Source organism: Thermothelomyces heterothallicus (genome assembly GCF_042370625.1).
Source record: "Thermothelomyces heterothallicus CBS 202.75 unplaced genomic scaffold P884_scaffold_45, whole genome shotgun sequence".
Taxonomy (NCBI): domain Eukaryota; kingdom Fungi; phylum Ascomycota; class Sordariomycetes; order Sordariales; family Chaetomiaceae; genus Thermothelomyces; species Thermothelomyces heterothallicus.
The window spans coordinates 113,151-130,049 of NW_027192606.1; the positions used below are offsets into that span (position 1 = coordinate 113,151).

Below are 16,899 nucleotides of genomic sequence, written 5' to 3' on the forward strand. Positions count from 1 at the left end.
ACGCTACCGCCAGTCTGCGGCGTGCGATCTCGGCCGGCCTCGATCCTGCCAGTAGGATAACTAACTAACTACCTGCCTTAAGTTGCGAAAGCGAGTCTCGATGGCTAAAGCAGGACCTAACATGACGTCCCTGCCTGCTGAACGACCTGGAACTTGCGGGAGCCCCAGCGCCTCCACCCAAACGGTTGAAGCTAAAATTGGGAGCTGCGAGAGCCACCAGAACCGCAAGCAATTGGGGAATCGGAAAGGTACACTGCATTATGCTGTACTGTACATACACTACTGTTCAGGAGATGTTGAGATCTCGATGAGGGTTACACAGTCAACCCAGAGATTGCACGGCTCGCGCGCTGGCTGCCTGTGGTCTGCAGAATGGTGTGGTGCGAGTGCTCAGCCGACCCTCCATTGTTCACACCTACCTAGGTACTACAGAGTACATGGTGCTAGCAGGTTCTACGGGTCAATCTGGCAGGTTGGTGCCGAGGAACGCGGAAGGCGAAACAGGGCACGGAAACAGAGCTGAACCTGGAGCCGTTGAATTGCACTCGGCCCCACCGCCACCCGTCAACGCTCCCGTCCCGTGTGCCGCTCACTGCAAGCTAGTGTAGTGTAGGCCGGCGGCAGCCAGACGCCAAGGGGGCCGTTGCTGCGTGTCAAACTTCGGGTAGCATGCAACTAACTCGGCATATCAGAATTAATTTAACCAGGAGACTAACCCGGCTAACTTTAGTTTTGCGTTCATGTGTACGAGAGGGTTCCGATAAGGGCGTCGGCAGCGCCTGCTGCTATCAAATGACTGATCCTGTGCCTGCAAAGCAAGGCACCTGAACCTCCACTGCCTAGCCCATTGTTTCTGGCCCCAACAAGGAACTTCCAGGTTAGTGATTCACCTCTGTTCTCCCACCTGGCCAACTTAGTGTATAACCGCGATTGCCGGCTTGGTCTCCATCTGCGCCCCTAATTGGGGGCTAACGGCGGGCTAGATCTTGCTTTCCCACATCGATACCCACAATCGACAGTGCATCCCCGAACGCTGGCGGGTCCCTGGCCTGGCAATTGGACTGACGGGCCATTTCCAGATTAACATTAGTTATTATCTCTCCGTACGTCAAGTCAGGGCAGGGCATTTAGTAAAGAAAAAAAAAGGGAGCCGTCAGCTACACTATTACATATTACATGTCAATGCTGTCAACACACCTCCCGCACCCGGCCCTTTTCGCACGCTGCTCCCACCATCATGGCGGTGAGGTCGTCCAACGCCGTCGAGCAGGCCGTCGAGAAGGCCGTTGAGCAGCCCGACGTCGGCACAAGCAACCCCGAGTCGCCGGCCGCCTTGCCCCCGAATTCGACATCACCGCTCTCTCCCGCGTCGCACACGACCTCGACGACCTCGACGACCTCGACCACGATGGCCTCGTCTGCCTCGCCATCCTCCTCCTCGTCCTCGCCCTTGCCCTCGGCCTCCATTGCCGCGCAAGCATCTACCCCTTTGTCCATGAACACGAGCGATACGTCATCCTCGTCGGACCCCGTTGGGGGGGCCAAGCCGACTGTTGCCCCCCAAGGTACCAGGTTGCTGACTCCGTCTAAGAGCATGGAGGCGCTGAGGCGCACCGCGAACCTCAGCCGCAGCAGCAGCAGCAGCAGCACGGTCCCAGTTGCATCTGCTGCGGCAGGTCCCACTACCAGCGTTAGCGCCATGGTGGAATCGTTCGAGGCGCTGCATAGGAAGAGCTCGAACAGCAATTTGGGATACGAGCTGCTCCGGACAAAAAGTGCAGGCCACCACCGCCCACCCGCGCTCGTGTCTCCCCCGTCGACCCTTTCGCCCTCCCCGTCCGTTTCGCCTTCTCCCTCGCCCGCCCCTGCCAAAAGCGCATCAGCTGCGAGCGAGGCTTTGACTGGGGACGGTCTTGGCGCCGCAGACCAACAGAAACCCAAACCCGATGTTGCGCCCCAGGAGCGAAACAGCACCCCCCCGCCGCAGGCCGCCGCTGCAACGTCGAATCCTGCCCCGTCAACACCGGCCTCGGGCGCCGCTCAGGCACGCGATGGTCCGAGTCTGCCTCCCACATCCGCCCCTGCAGAATCTCCCCCTCATACCGTCATCGCCGACACCACCGTGGTCGGACCGACGCCGTCTGCAGGCTCGCCGCAACGACGTAGCCGCGCCCTCTCCAACCCGATCGGGCAGCCAATTGTTCGCACGTCGTCGAATGCGAGCGTGACCCTCAGCCACCCAGCTCCCGATTCGAACAGGCTTTCGCAAGCCGGGAACTACCTGAGCAACATCGCCGCGCTCGAAGCCACCGCCGAGCGCCTGTCCATGACGAGCAGCATCGAGGACGCCATCCGCGAGGAACACAACGAACTCAAGCGCAGCGAGAGCCGGCGTTCGTCGATTCTGCGGGCTCGGGCCGCTTCAGCATCCGACAACGGGTCAGTTCACGGGCAGCCACCGCTGTCGGCCGCGAGCAGGCAAGATTCCATCCTGGGGACCAACAACGCTGCTCGGTCGGGTGGCTATTCGCCCGGTGGTTTCGTCATGAGCCCCCATCATTCCATGTCGCCGGCTTCTGGCCGACTGCGGTCGGGCAGCAAGGCGAGCTCCACCGGCGTGCCGTCCAACATTCCCGAGAATGCAGACACGTCTAGGACTCCGGCGGACCACGAACACCAGCCAGAATACCGCTTCCTCCCGCGTCACGGCCCGGGAAAAGCCTCAACCAGGAGCGTCGGCAGCAGGCTGTCTCTAGCACAGATCGCCGAGCTCGAGCATCCCACTGCCCTGACCAGGGAGGCTTTTGACGAGGCGGACCGCGCCGCTGCGGCCGGAGAATTCCCAGACGTCGACGATGACATTCGCAATAGCGCCCGTCAGATCATCGAAGCCGAGTTCGCCGGTGGCGCGGACGAGCGCATGCCCGAGCGTCATGATCTCCATGGCGGACCAACCCGCCGGCTGCAACTTCACCAGCCGGACCAGTACCACCAGTACCACCAGTACCACCAATACCACCAATATCACCAGTACCAGCAGTACCACCCCGGGCGTTACGGAGGACACCGTCCCGACGATGACAGACCGACAACGTCGGGGTCTGGCACAACCTACGAGCAAGCCCAGGCGGCCTTTGGCGATTTTGACGGCGTGCACTGTGACCCAGATGCCACCGACTCGGCTTCCCAGCCAGAGGCGGAACGCCGGGAACCGCTCCTGCCGCCCCAGCCTGCCCCCGCCCGCCCGCCTACGACCTACATCGACCCGGCCACGGGGCAGCAGATGCTCTACTATCCAGCTCCTGTACCTGCTATGCTTAATCTCCCCCCGAAGCTGTCCAAGAAGCCTAAGAGACCGGCTCGGGACACCCGCCACTCTCAGGTCGCCGGCGCCGTGCCCAAGCCAGCCCGTCAGTCCCGCTTTCATCTACCCGACCCTACCGCCGCTTTGCGTGGGAGCGACGATGGTGGCTTGTCTCTGGGATCGTTGCTCGGGAAGAGTAACGAGGACGCTGACTTGACGCCCCGACCTTCTGGGACGGGAGAAGGAGAGCCTGATTACCTCGCAGGAGCCAGACGAACATCGGAGGCGAGCACCATCCACCCGCCGGCAGGGCAACGCGAGATTCGTCAGCCGCAGCGTCTGGCGGACCCCGAAAACCGCAAGTCTCGCCCGATCCCTGCCGAGGGAATGCCGCCTCAGCTGCGTGCGAGTGCCTTTTTCGAAATGTCTTCCGAGACCCCCAAGATCGAAGTCAAGGGCGGCTCCGCCACGGACACGTTGGATACCCTTCTCGATGCGTCCACCGTGGCACCCGTCAGCGCGTTCACCGACCACGTCTTCGCGGGCAAGTTGGGTGCCGAGGTGTACGGCCCGGCGAAGAAGAAAAAGACGAAGAAAGCAGCTCCCCCGTCAGGCCCTGCCCCTGCACCGGACGCGAAGGCTAAGCGCAAGACGCTGGTCAAGAGGAACTCTAGCGGCGCCCTGCTCGAGCAAGGAGCCGAAGACAAACCCAAGCGAAAGACGCTTGTCAAGAGGAATTCCAGCGGTAACCTGCTAGACCCGAACTCGGAAAAGAAGCGGGCAAGTCGCTTCTCGCTTTTCGGCACGAAATCTGCACACGTCGAATCGGACGACGACGATCGGCCGAAGAGCGGTCGGCATGGCGAACACGAAGATGATGATGCCCGGTCCGGAAGCGCGTCACCCGACCAGCTGGCTCCGGACGAGGACGAGGGCACCGAGACGGAGAGCGAGGAAGAAGAACCGGTCTACCAGGGCCCGCCCACAACGCTGCTCGCCGAACTGCAGCTGCGGAAGCAACAGGATAAGCAGCGCACCCGACCGGTCACTAGTGTGGAAGGAATGCGCACTACCCTCCTGGAGCTCAACGCGGTCGCCGAAATGGAGCGCAAGGCGAGGCATGGTAAGCGGGTCACGCTCGCTTGGGAAGACCCCGCGGCAGTCCAGCAGCGGCAGGAAGAAGAGGACGACGACGACGTGCCCTTGGGCATGCTCTTCGCCGCCAAGGTCGCAGCTCCCGGCGGAGCGAACCGGTCGACGATGGACATCAGCGCGCTCATGAGCGAGGTCCATCGGCCCCTCGGCCTGATGGAGCGCCGCGAGATGGAGGAGAACGAGCCGCTCAGCCGACGCCGCGACAGGCTGCAGGGAAGGCTGACAGAGCAGCTGCCAACGTCGCTGACGGCGCTGCAGAAGCGCATCAGTCACATGCCCGGCGCCTCCGCCATGGGGACGCGGTCCCAGTCCCGCCTCAACCTGCCTCTGCCGCAGGGTGGGGGTTCCCGCGCCGGCTCCGTGGCCGGATCTCGTCCCGGCTCCGCCGCGGGCAACCCGGGAGAGGAGGCCGAGCCCGAGATCGAAGGCGAGACCCTCGCCGCACGCAAGGCCCGCCTCGCAGCCGAGAACCCGCTCCCGCGCGCCAGGCCGGTTAGCAGTTCCTTCTCCGCCGAACTGCTCAGGGAATTCGGCCCCGAAGAGAAGAAGACGGAGGCGGAGGAGGCCGAAAAGAAGGCCAACCATGATAGCGCGCACAGCCGGACCGCCTCCCGCGATACCGCCGCCAGCGGCGCCTCGGTCCCCGAGGCGGAAGAGACTCTCGGCCAGCGGCGGCGCCGCCTGCAGCGCGAACGCGAGGCGCGCGAGCGCGAGATGGCGTTTAGCACCCTCAACCGCGCCGCCACCCCTCTGGGCTTCCAGCCCAACACGGCGGGCACGATCCGCCCGGTCACTCGGCCCGGCCTCAACCCCTTGACCACGTCCTCCTCGGCCGCTGCTCCATCGACGAGCTTGTCCCAGGCCCTCAACGCGGTCGGCGGCAGCCGCCCGACGACCATGGACCCGCGCGAGCAGGAGCGGTTGCGCCGCGAGGCGGAAGCCGCCCGGCACCAGCGCGAGATGGAGACCAAGATGGCGGCGCTCAGGGCGCAGATGCCGACGACTCTGCCAACACCCACGGCGGGCGCCCGCGCGGGCGGCTTCATGGGGGGCATGTTCAACAACGGTGGCGCCGGGGCGCGACACTCGGCACTGGGGATGCAGCCGCCACCGACGGCGCAGTATCCGCAGCAGAGGGCGAGCACGCTGCTCGGCGCGCAGGGCATGGGGGCCATGCCCATGGGTATGTACGGCGGGTCGACGCCGAATCTGGGGGTGTATCCGAACGGTGCGGCCCCGAGTCTGAGCACGAACGCGCTGCCGCTGTCCGGAGCCTCGCCGGGGTACGGCATGCCCGTCGGCGCTGGTGGTGGCCGGGGCGGCCATATGGATATGGTTGAACGATGGAGACAGAGCGTCATGCCTTGATGCTGGGCGGTCGGAGAGAAGATGGTCACACCGGTCCCTGGGCGAAATGCAGGAAGCTGGCGGGCATGTCATAAACTCATAAACTGTTTTTTTTTTGCCCCGGGGGGGGATGGAAACAGACGGGGTTAGATGGTTGGCCACAGCATACTTCCTTCCTCTTCTCCTGCCTTTGCAGGGTAGTTCTTAGTTAAGGCATTGCATAGCGTTGTGAGGGTTCCTTTTTGTGTAGTTAGACAATTGTAATAAGACTTTCTGGCTCTCATTACCCGAGTAGGACAATGTTGGATTGAAAAAGGGGGGGTGAGCAGGAGAGGTTCCCGAAGTACAGATTACGGGCTACAACACTACGGATGCGGTATCCGCCGAAGATCTTCTGTTAACTCTTTCTCGTAGCCATCCTCCTCCTCGACCGGGGGGTTCTTCTTATCCATCTTCAATGTTCATATCTCGCAATATCCACCCCCGTCCATAGCTCTCTGGTTGCTTGGTTTCTGGATTGACTGTACGCATCGGGAGCAGCAGAACAATTGAACAAGTGAACAGGGTTAGGGTTGTTCTGCTGTTTCGTACCACGGCAGGCAGATCACTCCGTAGTGGGTGCATGCAGTGTAACCCACGCACGCGCCCCCTGCCCACCCCGACTTCCAAAACCATTCAACCATCGCCGCGTTCGTCATCCTTCACTCGACAGCCATCGAGCCGCACAACCCTGACGGTGGCGGCTACACCTGCCCGTTGCCGTCGCGACGGAACAACAACAACAACCTGATGGCGGCCAGGACACGCAGTCTCCGGCAATCATCCGCACCGACGCACGCGCCGCAGCAATGAACCGCACTCCGTCGTCGTCGGGCCTGCTCCCGCTCCCCGGCGCTCCCTCGTCTTCGTGGGCCCTCTACCGCGCCCGCCTCGCCGCCCTCTTTCGCAGCCCCGATGTCTCTGTCGTCGCCGCCTTCTGGCTGTTTGGTGCGTTCCCCCCTCGCTTTCTCTCCCTCCCTCTCTCTTTCTTTTCTTCCGCGCGGCACATCCAAGTCGAGACCTCCTTTCACCGTTTTTCCTCTTTCTCGCTTTCCTTACCGCCTCCCTCCCCTCCCTCTCCTTCAATTGGTTGTCCCCCCCCCCCCCCCCCGGGGGCCATCGCGAAAGATGGGAAGGTCCGCAAGCTAACCCGGGCTCTCCCAACCGATCGTGTTGACAGGCCTCATTAACAATATCCTCTACGTCCTCGTCCTCTCGGCCGCCCAGGACCTCGTCGGCACCGCCGTGCCCAAGGGCGCCGTCCTCCTCGCCGACGTCGTCCCTTCGTTCGCCACCAAGCTCATCGCGCCCTACTTTATCCACCGCGTCCCCTATGCCTTCCGGGTGTGCGTCTTCGTGACCCTCTCGTGCGCCGGCATGCTCGTCGTCGCCGGCGCCCCCGTCGACGGCGCCGTCGGCTGGAAGCTGTTCGGCGTCGTGCTCGCCAGCCTCTCGAGCGGCGGCGGCGAGCTCAGCTTCCTCGGCCTGACGCACTACTACGGCCACGCCAGTCTCGCCGCCTGGGGCAGCGGCACCGGCGGCGCCGGCCTGATCGGCGCCGGCCTGTACGTGCTGCTGACCGGCTGGGTCGGGCTCGGCGTCAGGGGCAGCCTGCTGGTGGGCGCCACGCTGCCCTCCGTCATGGTGCTCGCCTTCTTCGTCGTGCTGCCGAGGGCCCCGCTCAAGGGCTGGAAGTCCGGCTACGAGCCGGTCGGCGATTGCGAGGGCCTGCTGCCCCGCGAGGAGGAGGAAGGGTTCGACGACGTGCCCGCCGCCGCGGCGTCGGCGGGGTTGCTCGCGCCGGGTCCGTCGGTGGCGGCCACCGCGTACACGCACACGCACACGCATAACTCGCATCATCACGGCGCCGCCCCGGGCAAGACGACGCCGTCTTCGTTGTCGTCGTTCTGGGCGAATGTGCGCCGGGCCCGGGCGCTCTTCTTCCCCTACATGCTGCCGTTGCTGCTGGTCTACGTCGCGGAATACACTATCAACCAGGGCGTGGCGCCGACGTTGCTGTTCCCGCTGGAGAAGTCGCCCTTCTCCGAGTTTCGGGAGTTCTACCCCTTCTACGGTTTCCTCTACCAGCTCGGCGTCTTCATCTCCCGCTCCTCCACGCCCTTCGTCCGCATTCACCACCTCTACTTCCCCTCGCTCTTGCAAGTCGCCAATCTCGTCCTCCTGACCCTTCACGCCCTGTTCAACTTCATCCCATCCGTCTACATCGTCTTGCTCATCATCTTTTGGGAAGGGCTGCTCGGCGGCGCCGTGTACGTCAACACCTTTGCCGAGATCATGGAGAAGGTCCCCGCAGAGGACCGCGAGTTCAGCCTCGGTGCGACCTCGGTCAGCGACAGCGGCGGCATCTGCATCGCCGGTTTCGTGGGCATGGCCATGGAGGTGTGGTTGTGCCATTGGCAGGTGAGCCACGGGCGGGACTACTGCCGCCGCATCGAAACGAGTTGAAGTGTGCTTCCTTTTTCTTGTTAATGCTCGCTGCCGGATTACCAAAAGAAAAAAAAGAAAAAAAAGAAAAAAAGAAACAACAAAAAAAGAAAGTCACTGGGAAAGTTTTCCCAGAATCATTGGAAGACGAGTTCGTCAAATGCGGGTGCCATAATGTCCCACTGTTTTTGACTGCCGTCGGAAGTTTGCCTGCCCAGACAGGGGCGCTGGCTGGCGCTGGCTAGCGAGCGTCAGGGCGCCAAAAAAAAACCATGAATGCCACGTCCAGACCGAGGCTCAGTCTGCTTGGCCCTTCCATGTTTTGCATATTCAGGGGATGGATATAAGGCCAGTCTAAAAGCAGCCATAACTACTAAGGTTCGGTCCAAGACCATTTATATGCTGCGTACCATGGGACCGCTAGGCATACCGTCGTAAGACATTACCCAATCTGCCAAGATATATTACCTTCTTAGTCTCCATGGGTGTACAGTACTCTTTCCTCCCAACCTTCTGCTACGGTCCGCGAGAGCAATACAGCCAGACTCGAGCTGTAGAGTCCCAGTCCACGGTTACTTAGGGTCTAATGCTATGGTAATCTGCGTAAGAGCACTGGATTACGGACCTGAGCAGGTGATGATTCCCTGGCAATGTCTAATAGCCGAGCTGGGCCATAACAGCGCCATCGGGTAATTAAGGCCCGCAGAACAAAACAAAAGGGGAAAGAGCCCAAAAGATTAAGAGAGTCCCCAAAATTAAGTCTCTGGGTTCGTTTGTCATTTCAAACTTCCGCCGTCTATTCTCTCACTCTAAAATTGCCAGGCCTTTCCCTCTCCTTTCCCCCTTCTATCCTCTCTTTACCAACTGCTGGAAAACATGCAATGAACCATCTTCGCGCGAGTCATCCGTCACCCCGATCCATGGCCTCGCCGCGCGTATTAATAATGGCCGAAATTTCGCCCTTCACGTCTGCCCGTGCCTCTTCCACGCCGAGGACGTTGATCTGCATCTTGTTGTCGGTGAGGCAGATCTGGCTGTCCACGATCGTGTCGTCGGCCCTCCAGCATTTGTCGTGAAAAGTCGCCATTGGGCGCGATCGTCCGGAAAAGATCTCTAGTGCTTATTATTACTTAACACTTTTCTCAACCCTTTTCGTCACTATAAACAGTCTTTGGACATTTGGTAATAATTGATCAGGTCCTCTCCGCATTGTCTTGCGAGGAAGAAGCAGAATTGGGCTGATTGGCTCTTCTTTCATATCTATCCCCGTGACCAAGCCCCTACCTAGACATGGTTGGGCTGTCGGGATTCTGTAATAATCGAAATCGATCACACTCAGGATGCCAAACATTGGAGGTCCCAAAGTGCTTGGTGATATAGGAGCAGCCTTGGTCTAGTGGACCATGAGCGCCGCGGCTCTAGACTTTTCTGATGCCGAAAAGCTTGTAGGTGCAATAGACTGGTAAGGCACAACCTCTTCAGTTGTCACGCGGGTATGTTGAGAGAGAGTACAAACGTGATAGGGGTGTACGTAATAATGTCGAGGATGCGCCAGGCATTAGGCCAGGAACATGATTTCAACACAGGCATCCGGGCTGTAGAGGGGAGGGCGGGGCGAACAGCGGGCTGTATCATATGACCTCCACCACATAATTATACTCCTAACCGTCGTATACGCGTGCTCCTTCTAACTCCAAGGTATTCGAGGGAATTATACGGGTAGGTGAGACGCTTAAGGTCAGGTAGAGAATTGGAAACAGGTAGCACCTTAAGGGATTGTTATCGCTGTCCGTTGTCTTACTAAGGATATATATGTTATATATGTAGTGTAGCTATCGCCGCTATAAGTGGAGGTGGAAGTCAGGGGTCGGGTATAAGTATTAAGTCGCCTTGCAAGGAGGCTTTCTTACTATAGAGTTATTTGTAGCCAAAATATCGTAAATAGATAGATTCGACTATTGACATTCATTTCAAATACCTAAAATTTCCCACCCATTCCCAGGAGAACGTATCGTACTATTGATCATAATTAAGCACCTACCTTAAGGTAGCTAAGGTACCGCTAAGTAAATAATTACTATACCTCACTTGGTCGTCCAACGCCATCAAAGTCTAGCACTGATTCAACAATTACACCATTAGTGAACATATCAGCTGGTCGTCCTGATTATGTTGTCTTGGCAAGACCGGACGGTGCCGGCGAAGAGGAGTAGTTGTGGCTCTACGTCCGATGTTTCGTCGACAAGACGTCACCCGAGCAGTGGTCTGATTCCGCAAATCGCGCAAGACGCGTTCCAAGTAATTTGTCATGCCATCTTCCTAAACTGTCTTTTTGTCCCCCTTCCACAGACGGTCTTTCTGAATTTTTGTTTCATTTCCCTTCAAAGATCACCTAATTAATCAACATCACCCTGCTTACCCAGGCTTTGTTTACCGAATTTGGACCAACCCATATCTATAAACCAAATGCAGGAACGGTTGATCATCCATGGGTTTTCTTTGCGGACCTTCGGCCGACGCTTTCTAAAACCACTGGCGGTGCGAGAAAGCCGGAGCTGGCTTGTCGTTGACCATGGCGCTGGGCGAGAATGAGACTGGCCCGGGAGGCAACGAGAGCGCCCCGGAAACGTCGGCCTATGCTATTGTTCTGATCTGCGGGGGCATGGTGGTTATTTGCTTGATAACGCTGCTTGCGTTTTGGTAAGGGCATTCCCCCGAGCTCCTCGAACCAACATGCCAAGGCCGCCGGGGGTTGGGGGAAGGGGGGGGGGGGGGCCTGCCAGCACTCGTTAACAGGAAGGGGAATCAGTCGACCGGGGCTCCCGACGAGAGATAACGACGAGGACGTGGAGAGAGCCCGTACCCCTTTTCGGCTAGAGACTCTAAACCGCGTCTCCCCGCCGGCGATTTATCGGGAGTGGAAGATGGGGCCGAACAAGAGCCAGCTTCGATTTCCCTGGTCCATGACGTGCCTCACCTGGTAAGCAGGAGCCCTCAGTGAATTTGCCTCGGTAACAGCGGATGCGACCGGAGACAGGGGCGCTAATACGTTTCGGTGTTCTCTCACCTACCCACCTAAACCTGGACCTGAACAGCGTTATCTGCTTGGAGCCCTTCCAGAGCTCGTCAAAAATCCGTTGCTTACCGTGCGGTCACCTTTTCCACTCGGTATGCATCCTGATGTGGTTCCTCAAGCGCCACAACACCTGTCCGATATGCAAGTTCGACTACACTTCCGGCAGACGGGCTCGCGCCTCCCGGGCCCGCAGCAATGGGACGAGACGGCTAGGGCCTCCGTTGAGCTCGGGCCCGGATTCTGTACGGCTCCTAACTTGATGGTGGACCGTAGGACTGCGTTAGAGAAGGGTTATCTTGCTCTTGGATCGAGGGGGATGATAGCGGTGTCGGAGGGGCTCGTGCGAAGATTCGGTGCTGTGCCGTGTACGGTAAGCCCGGTCGTAATGCCCGTGTTTGTCAGCAGGTTGGAGAGCTACCTGATTCATCTATTTTTGAGGTGATTATCGTTGGCTCCAAGTGTTGAAGCATTGCAATCGAGAATAGCTGTTGTATAGTTAGGGAGAGTGTATGTATGTACATGTACATGTACATACTACCCACTTTGATATGTTTATACGACCTGCTGATAAAGTACGATGAAGCTATCAGTAATTAGACGCTTCTTGACACACGGTGGGCCATGCGGTCAGTTGATTCATACAGCCGTGCTCTTTGAGCGGTCCTCAGAAGGCCTCTCTGGCTTGCCTCTGCCTCGTAGTGTAACTGATGTACCAATCAGGAAAGGGATATATCATTTACTCATATAATAGTCGCAGTCCGTCAAAGTAGCCAAGCCCACCTAGAAGCAATTAGCTACCGTAGATATCAACATCATGCAGAAAGAAAGATGAACTAGATTGGAGGACAAAAAAAAAAAAAAAAAAAAAAACTTCCGCACCCACACAAAAGAACAGCCTGGCTGGCGTTCACTCAGTCCAGATTAATACTCCTGTACCCAGCCCGCCCTTCCCGGCCGCCCTGACCGCACAAACAAAACACGGGCCTCCCGCCCGTCTGATGACCGCATTGCGGCCCCGCTCAGAACACCACGCCCTCGCCAGCACCTCGGCCCCCTTCCCCGTGGCATTGATCACCATCACCGGCGCCTCGCCGTCATTTTCGTCGAGATCGGCCTCGGGTGTATGCTCCTTCAGCCGCTCGATGGACCAGATGTTCCGGTAGTATTTCAGCTCGCGCATGTGGACCTCGTGGGAGGTTCCCTTTGGCCCGGGGTGGCAGGCAGGCGGGGTAACGAAGACCGGGTTGGTGTAGAGCTTGTAGGTGATGGGGTCGGGCGTGTTATCGTCGCGGCGGAAGACGATGCTGGCGCGGTATTCTGTCTCGTTTTCGATGTCCAACATTTCCGACTCGTTATCCGGGGAAGCGGAGGCGGCCTTCTGAGCGATATCGGTGCGGAGCGGCAGCTTGGTGAGTCTGATGGACTCGATGGAGCAGGTGCTTATGTCGCGCACGGGCGGCTCCGGGATGATCCATTTGGACGAGTCCTTCATGTCGGCGAGATAGGGGCTGATTTCCTCGTCGGGCCGGATGCGTGTGGCCGACCAGCGGTCCGGGGGCCCGCCGAGGTTGACCACGCCGTCCTCCGAGTCGGCGGGATGCTCGATGGGGGAGACGCGACGGGTTTTGATGCGGATGTGGCGGGGTTTGGCGAGTTGGGGGGGTTCGAGCTGGACGGGCGGGCAGGGTCCGATCCAGCCGCAGAGGGAGATGACACCGGGCATACAGCCCAGCACGCGGCCCAGCACCGTCCTGACCCGCCAGTACGAGCGGGTGGGCAGCGACAGGCCGCACTCGTAGTAATGGGCGATGCCGACCTCGTCCCGGATGCTCGGAGTGCAGAGGATCAGGGCCGTCATGATCTTGAAGGCGAACCATTTCCCCGGGAGTGTGAGGCCATAGAGCCAGTCATGCAGGTGGATGTTGATGGTGCCGCCGCCGCGGATGGTGCTGTACGCGTCCTCGGCATAGTCGCGAACCTCGTTGATGAAGGGCCACTTGATGCGCTCGGCGAAGTGGAGAAGACCCTCGACCTGCTGCTCGTGCACGAGCGAGTGCAGCTCTGGCGTCTTGCCCATAACCTCCCAGTCTTCGTCGAGGAACGCGGACCGCAGGTTGTGCGCCTTCTCCTCGTCGGGTTCCGTGTTGATGGCCTCGACGGTTTCCTTGATTCTCGCCTCGGCATCAGCCAGCCCCTTGCGCATGGCCGGGCTTGCGTCCTTGCCGGCAACCCGCAGTGCCTTCTCGTATGCCCTCTTTGCCCGCTTTCCTTGCCCCTGCTTAAGGATGGCCATGCCCATGCGGGACCACGCCTTGGCGTATTTGGGGTCCAGCTGGGTCGCGACGTATGCGTCTTCCTCGGCCGCTTCGAACTCGTTTATCCCGATGAGCGCTGCCGACCGGTTGCATCGGTACACGGCGTTACCGAGATCGATCTTGATGGCCTCGGTGTACAGATCGACAGCCTTTTGGTATTCACCGCGCTTCATTGCGTCGTTGCCTTTCTCCTTGAAGTCTTCAGCTCTCGCTTTCTCCTCGGTCGTCTCGGGCCTTTTCAAGCCCTCCGTCGGGATCTTTTGGTCGGTGAGGATGATCTCGACGTGTTTGAGCCATAGGTCGGATACGATAAGGTTGGCAAGGATTCGCCCGGTAAATCCCGAGTGAGAGCGGCCGCCGTCGAGGTGCTCCAGCCTCACCGCCAGCTCCCAGCTCAGGATGATCTGCCGGAGGAAGTTCCAAATGCCGATGCAATCGTCGTTCGCAGGGCCAGCCCATTGCAGGCCAACGCTGGATTCCGTCAGAAAGTTGGCAAAGAAGTCGCTGCGGTTCAAGACGCTGTAGAGATCGCCAATCCATCGTTCCGGGTCTTTGGCGTATTTCTGGTCGTAGTAGACGATGCCGAGAGTGCCAACAAACTCCTTGAGATTCAACTCCTCCTGGGTTGGGTACCATCCAAACTTGCCCGATTTTTTTTGGATCTCATTTAGCCGGCGTAGCAACTTGGACGCCCGTAGAACCGGGAGCTTCGAATGGTTGATCATGATAGTCTGGTTCCTTGGTTTTGTCTCCTCAAAGTCCCAGCACTCGATGCCAAACCCTTCGACCGTGACAGTTCCGGGATTGACATTCTCCAGCTTGGCGTGGCTCTCAGGATCAAGCAGGACGTAGTCCTCCGAGTCGAGTGACTCGTACTCGGACCGGCGGGGCTTCTTCATGTACTTTTTCCTCTTGTACATTTCTGGAATCGGTATCAATCAGCAATCATGGTCATGGAAATGGGGTCGTGTAAGGTAATTAAGTTACCGAAAGCCGCGTGCGACACGCCCACAAATCCCCTGTCCCTCTCCATCCACGAGGGCGGCCAATCCCTATCCTCCTTTTCGCCGTCCCAGTAGACATGAGCCGAGACGCGGGCCAGACTAGAAAATGGGCCGATGATGCTCGTGGTCAGCGCGCCAGAGTTCTTCTTCCCGACGAACAACTCTAGGTCCTTCAGTCGCTTCTCCAGCTCGGTCATTTCAGGTTCTTCGGGTTTTGTCACCCAGTCACCCTCCTGGTCATGCCGCTTGATCTCCTCGTCTGCTTCCTCGCGTGGGTTTGCGACGTGCTCGACCGTGTCTTCGCTGTCCGCGTCGCTCCGGGCCCTCGATACGGACAGCAGCTCGGTCCTGGCCGACAGCGACACGCCCAGTTCGTCCAGACGCATGCTCGCGCACTCGGACAGCGCTCCATGCTCGCCTGCCGTCGCCTCTTGCAGGAGGGCCAACTCACGGACCTCCACCGCGGCGTCGATGTCGCTCCTCATTGCCTCGGCCGCCCGCGCTTGGGCATCGGGAAAGAGGCTCTCGAGACTGTCGTTGAAGGCGCGCAGTTCGGCGACGAGGGCCGTGAACTTTTTGCGGTCGCGCACCGCCCACACCGTCCTGCGCGCGAGCGGCGTGTCGCGCTGCCGTTCCCGCGCGACCCTGCGCAAGTTTTCGTAGGCACGCTTGAAGACGCCATGGAGGATGCGCTGTGTCTGCGACGGCGGAATGCCGGTCTCCTCGGATCCCAGGACGGTCGCGGCACCGGTACCGCTGGCGGGTTGCAGTCCGTATCGCTCCTGGAGGCGGCTCGTGTCTTCGAATGCCTGCTCAATGCAGCCGAGCACACGGATCACGGCGACCCGTATCTCCTCGCGGTTGAGTCGTGGATCCGGCTTCGGATTCGACACTGGGTTCGATGCGTGGGGCTCGTTCGAGTCTCGCGAGACTATCAAGCTCTTCAACCCAACGGCGTCGCCCCAGCAGACCAACCGGACACGCTCGACCTCGAACTTTACGTTGAGAATCTCGTAGTCCATGCCGAACTGCCGCGAGGAATCGACCAGGTCATAAACAGCGACGGCCGTCTGCCACATGGCAGCGACGCCGACGACGAGTCCCGCAACATCCGTCATGGCGCTGAGGCAGCGAGCTTCCTTCAGTGAGCTTGATGTCTCATCCTCTGTGCTTTCTGCCGTCGATCCCCCAAGGCATCATTTATCGACACTTGAAGTGATTAATTAATATTTAAATCTGTCCTCAACGGGCAGCGCTGGCAAGGCTCGGCCGAATATTATTAATAGATGACCGGCTGGCAGTCTGCATGATGTGCCTAATGCAGTGCGATAGGCTGCGCCGCACACAGCCACGTCTGGGGGACGACGAGCTAATACCGTTCCGTGTGTTTTGAAGGGTGGAAAGTTGAGGCGGGCAGTTCTCCAGCCAGCCGGGACACGTAATTGACACGGCCAAGCAAACCCTAAGCTCGGTTGACAAGAACGTGCCTTCCCCCGCATGCACATCATCACCTCGACGGCAGCACAAACCTCAGGCAGTCAGCCTACCGAGCCCCAGGCATTCCGTAGAATCGTACAGATCGCGGGAACAAACATGGTATCTAATCGTACCTTCCTCCTTTTTCTCTCTCTCTCGATCTGCTCTCTCCTTGGCCAAACACGTTCTCCCTTCACGTTAATTATTCACTTTAGCCCACTTCTCCCATGTTATAGGTCGCTATGAGCGCAAACAAAAGAGGACACTAATTACACCGCTGTCGCGCTCTTCTATTTCTCGTGCCTTGGAGTTCAGCTCAAATGCAGAACCTCTCAAGTGTACCCACGCTTCCCGAAGTGGTTGAACACGCCCAATCAGCCCTTCATGATCGAAGGCAACATGCTCCGGCTTCGGGGTAGCAACCACATCAATAATTATTTACCGCCCTTCTACCTTCTTTAAGCAGAAGAATCTCAGCCCCATGTCTTCCCAAACCTAGAATTTGGAGGGAACGCGATGGTACAATCGGTGTTTCTTATGCTGTTATTCACTAGATTACAGACGGAGCCATCTTTTGTGTTTTGGCTCAAGATGGTTGATAAGCAGAACGTCACAAACAAGCTGACGTCACAGTCTAATATACCTACATTGTAGTGGAGATACACTCAAACAAAGATCAAGAAGTTGTGAAAACTGGAACTGGAAAAACAAAACTGTATCCCGTGGCCCTCTGGTCAT

The 16,899-nt window shown here is 58.8% G+C and overlaps 4 protein-coding genes across 4 annotated transcripts; 3 read left to right on the top strand and 1 right to left on the bottom strand.

Moving 5' to 3' along the window:
• Positions 1-771: 771 nt before the first annotated feature.
• Positions 772-5,827, top strand: P884DRAFT_252565 (uncharacterized protein; the record flags this gene model as incomplete). Its single annotated transcript, XM_069440735.1, has 2 exons — positions 772-877; positions 1,080-5,827. The coding sequence occupies exon 2, from the start codon at positions 1,238-1,240 to the stop codon at positions 5,825-5,827; it is 4,590 nt and encodes a 1,529-aa protein (XP_069293325.1). The 5' UTR covers positions 772-877; positions 1,080-1,237.
• An 827-nt stretch (positions 5,828-6,654) lies between these two features.
• P884DRAFT_281285 (CLN3 protein-domain-containing protein) lies at positions 6,655-8,311 on the top strand (the record flags this gene model as incomplete). The annotated part of the gene is made up of 2 exons (XM_069443529.1): positions 6,655-6,793; positions 7,026-8,311. 2 exons carry the CDS (start codon positions 6,655-6,657, stop codon positions 8,309-8,311), a joined length of 1,425 nt encoding a protein of 474 aa, XP_069293326.1.
• Positions 8,312-10,862: 2,551 nt separating this feature from the next.
• Positions 10,863-11,626, top strand: P884DRAFT_273516 (uncharacterized protein; the record flags this gene model as incomplete). The annotated part of the gene is made up of 3 exons (XM_069442596.1): positions 10,863-10,990; positions 11,100-11,270; positions 11,386-11,626. 3 exons carry the CDS (start codon positions 10,863-10,865, stop codon positions 11,624-11,626), a joined length of 540 nt encoding a protein of 179 aa, XP_069293327.1.
• A 190-nt stretch (positions 11,627-11,816) lies between these two features.
• P884DRAFT_252575 (prion-inhibition and propagation-domain-containing protein) lies at positions 11,817-15,975 on the bottom strand. The gene is made up of 5 exons (XM_069440736.1): positions 14,669-15,975; positions 12,250-14,603; positions 12,009-12,146; positions 11,909-11,930; positions 11,817-11,851 (listed from the first exon to the last, which is right to left on the bottom strand). The coding sequence occupies exons 1-2, from the start codon at positions 15,801-15,803 to the stop codon at positions 12,274-12,276; spliced, it is 3,465 nt and encodes a 1,154-aa protein (XP_069293328.1). The 5' UTR covers positions 15,804-15,975; the 3' UTR covers positions 11,817-11,851; positions 11,909-11,930; positions 12,009-12,146; positions 12,250-12,273.
• Positions 15,976-16,899: the final 924 nt, after the last annotated feature.

Coding starts and splice junctions, on each gene's coding strand:
- P884DRAFT_252575 (XM_069440736.1), bottom strand. CDS start 15,803: ATGACGGATGTTGCGGGACTCGTCGTCGGCGTCGCTGCCATGTGGCAG. Junction 14,604..14,668: donor CGTGTCGCACGCGGCTTTCG/GTAACTTAATTA, acceptor TACCGATTCCAG/AAATGTACAAGAGGAAAAAG.